Source organism: Populus nigra, chromosome 6, assembly GCF_951802175.1.
Source record: "Populus nigra chromosome 6, ddPopNigr1.1, whole genome shotgun sequence".
Taxonomy (NCBI): Eukaryota; Viridiplantae; Streptophyta; class Magnoliopsida; order Malpighiales; family Salicaceae; genus Populus; species Populus nigra.
In genome coordinates this window covers 13,464,449-13,476,448 of record NC_084857.1, presented here as the reverse complement: position 1 = coordinate 13,476,448, position 12,000 = coordinate 13,464,449, and the positions used below count along the sequence as shown (strand labels likewise).

The 12,000-nt window shown below is 34.2% G+C and overlaps 3 protein-coding genes across 4 annotated transcripts; 1 reads left to right on the top strand and 2 right to left on the bottom strand.

The window, feature by feature from the left end:
* Nucleotides 1–552: 552 nt before the first annotated feature.
* LOC133697620 (uncharacterized) lies at nucleotides 553–4,890 on the bottom strand. Of its 2 annotated transcripts, XM_062120301.1 has the most exons (4): nucleotides 4,459–4,888; nucleotides 1,845–1,949; nucleotides 1,624–1,680; nucleotides 553–1,095 (listed from the first exon to the last, which is right to left on the bottom strand). In XM_062120301.1, exons 1-4 carry the CDS (start codon nucleotides 4,687–4,689, stop codon nucleotides 766–768), a joined length of 723 nt encoding a protein of 240 aa, XP_061976285.1. In that variant the 5' UTR covers nucleotides 4,690–4,888; the 3' UTR covers nucleotides 553–765. The 2 variants fall into 2 exon arrangements, with proteins under 2 accessions (XP_061976285.1, XP_061976286.1); XM_062120302.1 differs by lacking the exon at nucleotides 1,845–1,949 and having other exon boundaries at nucleotides 4,459–4,890.
* A 1,762-nt stretch (nucleotides 4,891–6,652) lies between these two features.
* On the bottom strand, nucleotides 6,653–7,959 carry LOC133696850 (probable glutathione S-transferase). The gene is made up of 2 exons (XM_062119134.1): nucleotides 7,359–7,959; nucleotides 6,653–7,226 (listed from the first exon to the last, which is right to left on the bottom strand). Exons 1-2 carry the CDS (start codon nucleotides 7,668–7,670, stop codon nucleotides 6,870–6,872), a joined length of 669 nt encoding a protein of 222 aa, XP_061975118.1. The 5' UTR covers nucleotides 7,671–7,959; the 3' UTR covers nucleotides 6,653–6,869.
* A 1,185-nt stretch (nucleotides 7,960–9,144) lies between these two features.
* Nucleotides 9,145–10,197, top strand: LOC133697920 (probable glutathione S-transferase). Its single transcript, XM_062120749.1, has 2 exons — nucleotides 9,145–9,487; nucleotides 9,630–10,197. The coding sequence occupies exons 1-2, from the start codon at nucleotides 9,179–9,181 to the stop codon at nucleotides 9,978–9,980; spliced, it is 660 nt and encodes a 219-aa protein (XP_061976733.1). The 5' UTR covers nucleotides 9,145–9,178; the 3' UTR covers nucleotides 9,981–10,197.
* The last annotated feature ends 1,803 nt before the right edge of the window (nucleotides 10,198–12,000 follow it).

The window sequence follows — 12,000 nt, the reverse complement described above, 5'->3', positions numbered from 1 at the left end:
ATTGACTCTCTTTTCCAGGTTGGGAGTTCTACACGATAAAATGGGAAAAGCTGCTGCATCTTAAAACGAGGCAAAGATAGCACAGAGATTATAGAAAATAAACAACCTACAAGCAGAAGAATAGGATGGGAAGAGAACTCAAATCACAACTTAGAATGCCATCTGTGACAATTATATTTCTAGGAAGAGAACAGAAAGGAAATCAGTTCTTGAAGTCCCAGGAAGAGATTCATGAACAGGTTGCTAAAAAGTAAGAGGTTAAAAATCAATCTATTGGTGGTTGTCCAATATGATCATGACAGACGAGCAATCAAATTAATGCTCCACAGCTGAGAGTTCTGTGAGCAAAAACATGATACGATCCCAAGGATAGAAGAGAACAAGAATGCACTTTATACTATGAAAATCACTTGCACCACTGACAGAATCAATTCTTCGTTTACACAGTACAGAGAATTCTTGTTGTAATAATGATTCGTAAATTTATATGCTTAGGGAAAGTAGTGTTAAACACACCATCATGATTCAACAGATATCCCTTGAACTCTCAAATTTTATCAAAAGAAAGTTCATCTTATTCATATCGATACCTAAGAGTATATTCTGTACACAGTACAAATCAAATGACTTAAAGCATGACTAGGTATACTGTATTATTCACATAAATCTGTACACAAAAGTTGCCATTTCAGCTACTGTTCTAAACAGCGTGCAGGATAGAGGAAACTAAAAACAACAATTATACATGTTAAAGAGGAGAAATATTTACATAACCAAAAAGAGTGGTCCCGTTCCACCTTCCTTGTAGGCATCTGGAATACTTGAGTAACAGAAAAGGTTGTTGGTCATTTCCCAGCTCCAGTCCTGTTTCCTGGACACAGCAAGAGGACGCCACCGGTTTATCCGAACATAGTGCTCCCTGATCTTTCCTTCGCCAATAATACTAGTCACGATGGAATAGCAGCTTTCATGACCACCCCAGACCTTGTCACCAGGATCTGCAGTTTGGCTTCCATCTGGATGAAAGTACCGGTGCATGGGAGGGCCATTGCCTTTCCAGTAGGGATCAAGATTGCGCCAGTATTCTGGAGCTGCCTGAGGATTGATATTTGTCAAACTAAATGAGCTTCGCAAGAAAGAATAGTAACAAGACTCAAGCAAGCTATGAGCTAAACTTTCAGAACAATGTTCCACGGGTTGTAAGGAAAAAAAAAAAGGGTTGATGATTGTCCGTTATGAGAACTATTAGTTTAGATGTCATTCACAACACAGAAATTATAGGAATCATCAGAGAATCCACCAAAGAATGGGCTTCTGACTTACCAAGTGCTTTCACTAATAGGGCAAACGAGATAAAGCAGGTTAAGAAATAGACGTGTAAAAGGACCAAGGATTAATCATGACCTTCCCTTAGTACTGGAATGAATTTTAAGGCTGCTTTGCATGCAAGTACTTGTGGCATGCAGGAATTGTGATCAAACAATGAAACAAAATACAAAGGAGCTTTGGCTTTGTAAAACTATCGAACACTTCCAGCAAGCTTCACATTGTTGAATCATCACTGCACCGCATGGGTTTGACTTTACCAAATATGAGACTGCAATCTACATAGAAGAAGCATACCTTGGTAAAGTGAAACTCCCAAACGTGATCACATAGATCATCCCTCATGATACGATTCTGACATAAACAACAAACAAAATAATCACTTTGGTTGGGGCTTCCCCCAGCACATTCGCAAGTAAAACACACGCATGCACAAGTTTCTGAATTAATGAGGACTGTCTGAATTGGAAAAGGAGACAGAGAGTTGGGAATAGGGGCACAGGTTACACGATACTCACGCGTTTGCCATCCATAACAGATAGTGAATAAGCATCCAACTTAGAAATTCCCCGGACAAGAGACAAGCGTGGTATGTGTGCCTTCCCACACCACAATTCCTCACACTAAAACGGACAGCAAAAGTAGAGTCAAATTTTATAATGCAAAATTATCCTAAATTAATACCACAGCAGCTGTTCTCATGAACACGTAAAGTAACATTGACCATAGAAAAAGAATGGAAGCTTCATGATTGCACAATAAAATTATTTGCTCAGAAAGGAAAGGGCACTCATAACATTCACTTCTCGGGGTTGGTGAAAAGCACTGGAACCCATCAAAATTTAATTGCACATGATAGCAACCTCAAACCTGCAACAAGGCGCTCACCTCAAGGTCTCCTTCCATTGTCAATAACTTCATTCTGTAACACTATATTCGTGTCATCTTACCTTACCTTAAACATTCTCTCTATCTACCACTCTGCTCTAGGATGTCCTTTAAATATTCTATTTTTTGCTCATCGTAGTTAGGTGCCTTTAAGAGCAGCATTCTTGTTACTTAAGTACAAACTAGAGAGATAGATCGTAATTCTAGTTCAAAAATAACTTGAATTCTTTTAAAACCCATCTCAAGCAAGATACATTCATAGCACATGCCTAATCCCACAGCGACAAGCTCAAAACACCGAAGAGATTTCTTAGCTACAAGGCTCAAAGGTTGAAAACAACATTCGTATGCTTGATATTTCCAACATATGCTCCACATTAGCAGAGATAAATGCATCTTCATACATGATGGGGTCAAAATAAAAAAGCCCAACTGGGCCCGTGAAGAGAGAGAAAAAAAGAAAAAATAGAAAAAGAAGAGAGATAAAAATTCAGGCCAGCCGAGCCTGATTGGGAAGGAAAGAAAAGAGAGGAAGAGAAGAAGAATATGAAAAAAGGGGAGAAGGAAAAACACCCAATCGAGCTCAAAAAGAGAGGAGAAGATAGAAGGAGAAAAGAGAGAAGAGAAGGAAAGAAGAGAAAAGAAGAGGGAAGAAAGAAACAAAAAGGCCCAACTAGACATAATAACAGCCCAACCGACCTAGGAAAGAAGAGAGAAGAAAAAGAGGGGGGGGGGGACAATAGGATGCCAGAGCTACACTAGTAACTTGCCGTTGACACACCCGCTAGGAACACATCCCTCACCAAGACAAAGCTAACGATTCCATGGAAGACCACCATTGGAGGCCGAAAGCATCCAGCCATGCAGCTTGAAGACGACATAGAGCATGTATGACGTGCTAAACAATGTTCTACCCCTTCTTCCATTTCAGTCCCTGATCATTTAATAACTCTTCAATTCAACACCTAACCCGATCCAACTAAACCCCGGAAGGGAGAGGAAAGGAGAACTTGTTTTGGCTCAACTAGGCAAAAAAAAACCCTAACCCAACCGAACTCACCTCAAAAAGTGAGGGAGAAGAAGAAAAAAGAAGAGAGAAAGAGAGGGAAAAGGTGGCCAACCCAAACTAGCGACAAACACATTGGCTCTTTTCATATTGAGCAAATTTCAAATTGGACATGACACAAGGTTCAAGGCATGCCCAATATATTCACCACTTTGAATTCTCTGTTTTACAAGTTATCAGTCACACTTGAATTTTCTTCTTACAAGGTTATTAATACGTTGCCCACTTGAACTCTCACACTTGAATTTTCTTCTTACAAGGTTATTAATACGATGCCCACTTGAACTCTCTAAATTATCAATACGATGCCTACCTAAAAGCCTTGTCTCACAAGTTAACATGATAGCATGAACAACTTGTCCTAACAAGTTGTTTGTGCAGACATTCACGGTGAATTAAATATTCTTTGATTCCTACAAGTAGGTGTGCGAACCTACAACCTATAATGAAAATACAGAAAATACAAGTGATGCTATAATGAAAATACAGAAAATACAAGTGATGCTAGGTATATTAATACCAATGACCAACAGGTATAAAAGAGAACTGCATAACATTATATATCCACAAATATAGAACACAACACATTCTCCTACATTTTCATTTCGCTTCTTCTATAAATTATGCTTGCATTCTCCTACATTTTCATTTCCGTTATTCTATAAATTATGCTTAGGCATTGGAGGGTCCTATGAAGTACTTGTTTCACAGGAGAAAATGGATTATTAACCCATGCACATTTTTTTTTCCAATCCCATTAAGCAGCCGTGGAAAGGTCCGTGTGAAGTTTTTCGAACTTCATCAATATACGTTTGCAAATTATTTAATTATAGGATAATAACTGCATAACTTCCAGCTCTATTAACCTTGATCAAACCACTAATTCTTTTTCCACTGAATGAATATGAAAATAACTTAAATAACACATTAATCTTTTGTTTTTTAGCATAAACTATTGACTTGTTGTTTTAGCATCCATCCTTTAGAACCAAATTAAAAAGTAAAAACAATACAATTCCCTGCAAAAGGATCAAAAGCAAGCAAACCCCAAAAAATTAATTAATCAAAGACATAGCCAAAACACCAAAATCCCTCAGGTAATTAAATCATAACCAATCCCATCATCCGGTATCATAACAAACATCAATTAAAAAAGAAAAGGGAATAAAAAAACTGACCTTGGAGGTCCAAAGAAGATCACTAGAAGCAACACGGTTCCAGGTACGAGAAACGACGAGACATAGTGCCAAGCTGCGTGCGTCAAGGTTGCTCAAAACCCTCAACATCAAGTCCCTACCAAGCACATCCAAAGGGTCTTGACAAAAAGGACGACCTCGATCCTCTCTCATCTTCTTTCTTTTCCTTTTCTTTCCTTTCCTCTCCACTACTAAAGCTAAGCCCTCTTCCATGTCCTTGCTCTGGTTCTCCTATAATTCTTGCTCGTTGGTCTGTGCCATTGAAGAGGAGATCAGAGACAGAGAAGTGAAGAAAGAAGGAATGTGAATCAAGTTTGGCTTTGCATTTTTTATCGTTTCTTTCCTTTGGCCTTTTTCTTTACTCTGTTGTCGTTTTGTGAGATTGGGATTCTGTCTGAATACAGTGTAACTAGAGTAGAGGGGATCATCTTGGGAAGTCTTACGAGGGCGGATTTAGTTTTAGTTAAGGGTGGATAAATTCGGTAATTAACATGAAAAATGAAAATAAAAAGGAAATAATATAAAAATAATATTTTTTTTCAGTGAAATAGTATATTTTTGTATGTTTTGATTGGAAAATATGATATTTAATTAAATATTTAAAATATTATAATTATCAAACATGACACCTGTTATATATTATAGTTGGAAATTACAATAAATTTTTAATTAATATTAAAATTTTTTATAAAATTGTTAAAATTAGGATTCCAAATAAGATTTTTAAAATCTAAATATCCAACAGTAAAAGTAGTGATTATATGCTATTCTGAAAAAAAAAATAAAAAAATCTTGTAATGATTTGAAAATAACTCAACGGTCGAAACAAAAGTTAAGATTATTTTGAATTATCATTATGATTTGGAGTGATTAGATCTTTTCATGTATCTACTAAGTCATCCACGTAATTTATCTGTAACAAATCTTTATTTATTATAATAAATTCATAATTAGCTATTCAGAATCACATGTGAAAATTACCACACGAGCAATAACCTTTTACGATTTTAATTGAAATATGTTTTTTAATATACAAATTGAATAAAAATATATATTTTTACTTATAAAACATATTTGAAAAAAAATCCATACATTTATCGTTTTTGTATGAAACGATCGATCAGTTATACAATTATATTTGATTGTCAACTAATGGATATATTTAAAAGCATAGTAAAATAAAAATATATTATTTTATCAAATTTTTTTAATTTAATGTGAAAACTTTTAAAAATAAAAATCCCTTAAGGTTATGAACCGCCACTTAAGCAGTCGCTGCTAGGTCATATTCCTCTGCTCTCTCTAACCCATCCCGTCCTTGATATATTTCAATCAAGCCCTTCAAATTCAATCAACAAACTGTGACAAATTCACCTCCAATTCTCTTACCCTTATCAAAATGACGTGGCAAATTGAATTTTCTTTTTATGCTCTATTATGCCTTAAAGTGTATACCAATAATAATAATAGCTTTTGCAATTATGTTTTTAAATAATAGATTCTAAAAAAATATTTTTAGTTATGATTTTTAAAAAATAAATTTTTAAAAAATATGTTTTTGATTAAAATTGTTTTGAAATAAATTTTTATAAGTACAATAAAAAAAGTAGATTTTAATGAATAAAAAAACATGTTATTTTAACATTTATAAAATCAAAATTTAAAACACAATTATACATAATATCTAATATAAAAGGTGAAAGCTATTTGATTAACAAAATGGTTTTTTCTCTATGGTTGAGCAAAAAAAACAAAAACTAACACAATATCAAATAGTTTTTAAATTTAATTTGAAAATGGTTCAAGATGGTTAAGTTATAAAATTAATTTGGATAAAATATTTTTATTAAAATAAAATAATTTTATTTTTATAAAACATTAACTTAATTAATCTAAATTTGATCGGACAATTGAGATATTATAAACATCAAGCAATGTCAACTAGGTTTGCCAAGTAAATTATTTGTTTGATTTAACTAAAAACCCAATAATTTTATTTTATCAAAACGTTGGTGAAATTTGAATCCATTTTAAAAACCAACAAAAATAGATATTGGAGCATATGCCAACTATCCCTCGTGATTATTATGCTATCAAAACGTTACTGAAATTATTGTTTTATGATTTTGGTTAATTAAATTAAACATTTGTCAATCTCCATTATAAGAAATAGAGGTAGGTTAACGAGTTCTTTTATTCCTTTATTACTTCCTTCACTCATGGAAGGTAACAAAACGAGTACACGGGACTCGAAGACGGGCCTAGGCCTATCACAACGACCAGCTGAAAGACGACACGAATGCAATAAAGAGACGGACTAGACACGAAACAAGAGGTCCTGAACACTGAAAAACACAGCACAGATCCCGTTATTATCTGTATCACCGGTCCGATCAGACAGATGCAGCCATTGCTTCTCTGCGACGCTTAAAGAAGGTAACCAACCAGTCCCTATCTGGAAGGTTTTCTTTAATTATAGGGGCTTGCTTGAAGTTTTTCATCCAGGCATGCAGGCGAGGAAACTTGTGGGCTTCAAATATTACTCCTCCCCCTAGTACTTCTTCAACGACTTCCAACCAATAAACAACAGAACCAAAGGCTATATCTGCCATCCCTACACTGTCTCCACCAAAAAATTTCTTCTCCCCTAACCCGTGTTCTTCAACGTTCTGCAACATTTCCAGGGTTTCCTTCGTTGTATTCTCAAGCTCTTCCCCTTTAGCACGAAACAGTCTCCACACTGATGGACTCTGAAACCAGAATTAACCATGACATTAATCACTGGAAACTAAATGGAGTACCAAAGAAAATTAAGCTTAACAAGTCCAGTTTTATAGTATTGTATGAATCATGAAATGTATAATAATGTCTGCACGCTGTACCTTATCTTCGGCAAATTTGACCCAGAAACGAGCCAGAGCTCTCTCGTAGGGGTCATTTGGCAGCAATGGATTTTGGGGCCACATCTCATCGATGTATTCGACAATGATCATGGACTCGCAAACTGGCTTATCGCCATGGAGAAGCACCGGGATCTTCTTGTGAACAGGGTTATACTTGAGAAGCAGCGGACTTTTATTGGTGAGATCTTCTTCGATAAACTCGTATGGAATAGCCTTTAATTTTAGTGCCCATATCACTCGGTAAACAAATGGGCTGAGCAATGCTCCAAACAGCTTCACTCTTTCCGCCATGACTGAGAGGTTTGTGGTGATTCTTCATCGTTACCTTCCACGCTCCTTTATAGTGTTAATTCAATGGAAGAGTCTTGCGTGGGCAGCAATTCAACTTTGCCTTTGAAGGAGTTTTTCTATTCCATAATATTGATGTATTTGCTTACGTGATCATATTCATAAACAAATGTATTTATATAATCTATTCGCTAAAATCAGAGATTGAAGATGCTAGAACATGATCTAATTAAATTAAATATATTCTATTTCTCTTGTCTTTTCTTTATGCTCAAGTTTAATCATGTTTTAGGTTTAATTATATTTTTTCTGGGGAAAAAAGTATGGATTTTCCTCTTTCTCTCTTTATTCTTTTTAATTATGTGTGCAAAGAGACAAAACTACGAAGATAAGAAATAAAATATTAATTAAAACCATGTCCAGTAGTGAATAATGACGTGTCGCTTGTTCTACGAAAGTTTCAATTTCCCGGAACATACTCGATGTTGTTGATGTCGACTGTACATCATCTTCTGGATGTTACTACATGATAGCCGTCTTGCATGATGGTATCAATGCTAAGATATTTTTTTATTTTAATTTATTGATATTAAAAATAAATTTAAAAAAATAAAAAATATTTTTAAAATAATTCTTATTATAATATTAAACAGGCTATAATTACATTGCTATGCCTCTTGATAGCCAAGACAGGTAAACTGATTGGTTTACATAAACATTATTTGATTGTGCTGAAATAAGATAAACTCTTCTTTGTATATGTGTAGCATTAATTCGTGATGGTTTGGTTTTCGTATATTAAATCAGTATATTAAAATAATATAAAATTATTAAAAAATATTAATTAAAAAAAAATTCAAATTTTTTTAGAAGTATTTTTTAAACGCAAAAATAAACATATTAATTTACACGAAAGATGGAGAAACAGACTCTATATTTAAAAATAATATAAATTATATCAAGTATATTTAATAATTTAAAATTTTAAACTGAATTAATTATTTAATATAATAAGATAATCAAAAGATAACAAAATCAATTCTCACTATTCTATTATAAAACAGTGGAAAAACGTTGCCCGGCCCTAAAAAAATTATAAAATAGTGACAAGGGAAGGAACTTTTCTTTCTCTTTCTTTCTTTAATGAATGAGAAATCACCTTTGCCGTGGATATGACTGTTAAAAAAACACGACAACGTCAAACTTTGGACATTGTTGGAGTAATCAGCTTTTGCAGGTTGATTAATTATCATATCTTCTTCATCTTTCAAAACAAAAACAAAAGGAAAGAAATAGAAAGAGTTGCAGAGATCTGTAAGTCAAGATTGTGGACATCACCGTATCCATGAAAAAGTTTTAAAAGTGAATCAATGATAAAGCTTCTTTGAATTCAACCTTTAATTGATTAATTAAGAGTAGTTAACTTACTGCTCAAGCGAGAGGACATTGATGATCTCTATAAGAGACCACAGTGACAGTCAACGAAATCCCACGCTCTGATCTCTCAAAACATGGCTGAAGTTAAGCTGCTAGGAACAAGGCCAAGTCCTTTCAGTTATAGAGTCATATGGGCTCTAAAACTTAAGGGCATACCATACGAGTACCTTGAAGAAGATCTTTCCAACAAAAGCGCCTTGCTTCTTCAATGTAACCCAGTCCACAAAAAGATTCCAGTTCTCATCCATGGGGGAAAATCAATTTGCGAATCCATGGTAATTCTAGAGTACATAGAAGAGACCTGGCCCCAAATTCCACTGATGCCCGATGATCCTTATGAGAGAGCTATAGCCAGGTTTTGGGTTAAATTTGTTGAAGATAAGGTACATTTTCCCCCCCAACTTTCTGCTAGTTTATTTTTCCTCCTTTCCCGCCTAGAAATCTACCAAACATGTGATTCGTTTCGAGAGAGCTATGCCCGATGAAAGAGATTCTGAAATTTGTTTTTTGTACTGGTTTTGATAGGGTGTTGCGGTATGGATTATGTTCCACAGCAGCGGAGAAGAGCAAGAAAAGGCAGTGAAGGACAGCTTGGAAATGCTAAAAACCATTGAAGAACATGCTCTGGGAAAGAAGAGATTTTTCTGCGGAGACAAGATTAGCTTGGTGGACATAGCCTATGGCTGGATTGCCCAGTGGTTGGAAGTCTTGGAAGAAGTGGCAGGAATAAAACTGATGGAACCTCAGAAATTTCCTCGCCTGCATACATGGATAAAAAACTTCAAGGACGAGCCCATAATCAAGGAAAATCTGCCAGGACATGACGAGATGCTGGTCTACTTTAAACCTCTCAGAGGAAGGGCACTATCACGCTAATTTATCCAGCAATCAGGACACGGGAGGGATAGGGTCCTTGAATTACAACTATTTTTATATCTATAAAAAAAAACTGCTGTTAGTTTTACTGTTCATCTTTTACCTTTTATAAAGATATAGATTATGAAATAGTATAATTATTTATCTTTTAATGTTTATAAAGATTTAGATTATTGTGAATTGATACGGTATAATAATATAAATTATTCTTGCCAAAGCAATTTGTTAAGCATGCAGTCAAAGTGAAATTATCTTTTCTATTAGATATATTTGACATTCAAAGAATCACTAGAGATATAATGTTTTGCCCTAGACTCCGGTAAATGAAATGGTTGCCGGACACCAGGTACTCTGGTTTGGCAATACAGTCGCACAATCGTACTCGGGTTATGTATGATTATTAGACCCAAGGTTATTGGATCTGACTTGATAGTCAGACCCAATAGCTTGGTCGCTAGAGGCAGCCAGACACAATGTTATTAGGCCTGGCTCAGCTACCAGACCCAAAGTTATTGAGTGTGGCTCGATTGTCAGATTCAAGATAATTAAAATATTTTAAAAAAACTATAATTAATTCACTGTGAAGCATAGATCTATATGCTAGTATATTCTAAAATTAATGGTATCTTGGGCCAATGTTCAGGTATAAATTAGGGTGTGTTTGAGATTATGATAGTGGTAGCGGTTTAAAGTGGTTTTTGCTTAGAAATACATCAAAATAAAATATTTTTTATTATTTAAAAATTATTTTTAACATCAGCACAACAAAACAATTTGAAAGACAACTTAAAAACATAGGTTGTTTTCATAAACCACTGTACTCTATAGTTTTATCTTCGCGGAGTCCGAAGATTCCTTGTAATTAATCGGAGAATCCAATATTAGACAGCTAGATTGATTTTTGAATTCCGAGAAATGGCAAACAAAAGAAACAAAAACCAGTTGTAATATATCAACAATAATTGCTACATTGTTTGAAGTCACAAACTCTAAACTAAGCCAGTTTCTCAGCAAAGAATTATTACACTATCATACATAATTGATTAGTTCATCACTCAAGATCCTCTGAGAATCCACCTAACAATGGGTGAAGTGAAGCTGCACGGGACATCGAATAGCCCATATAGTTGGAGAGTGATTTGGGCGCTGAAACTGAAGGGCATACCGTATGAATACATAGAAGAAGATTTGCGCAATAAAAGTCCTATGCATCTACAGCATAACCCTGTCCACAAGAAGATCCCAGTGCTTGCTCATGATGGTAAACCAATTTGTGAATCCATGGTAATCCTCGAATACATTGAAGAGACTTGGCCACAGTACCCCATGCTGCCCAACGACCCTTTTTTTCACGGATGTTGGAGAACAACAAGAAAAGGTAATAAATGACACCCTCCGGACCTTGAGAACCATAGAAGAACGGGGGCTAGGAGGACAAACAATTTTTCCGCTGTGACAGAAATTGAACTCGCAGATATTTCCTTGGGATGGAACTTTCATGCATAAGCAGCTACAGACGAGATTCATTGGCTGGGATGATATTTTTTAAAATATTTTTTATTTAAAAATATATTAATATAATATGTTTTTTTTTTAAATTAATCTTTAACATCAATACATCAAAATTATAAAAAAATAATTTAAAACAAAAATAAATTTCAAAAATATTTTTTGAATGCAAAAATAAACACATTTTTCCTCACTTTACATGTATGAAGTCTTAAAAATTTTATTTTAAAATATAATTAATAAATACATTTAACATAAAATTAAAAATAAAATCTATTTATTTTTAGAGTTAAAAATATGATAGAATTAATTCGTGATCGTTTGGTTTTTTCGTATAGCACATCTTATTTTGAGGCATTAGGATTTTTTAGAGTTAAATTGTTTACATTTTTATCATGTATTAAATTCTGATAATTCAATTTGAATTTGATAATTTAAATTTAATAAACAGTTAAATTATTGTAAAATTTTATTTGAGTGACAAAAGAATAAACAATTTCCTTTTGAGAAA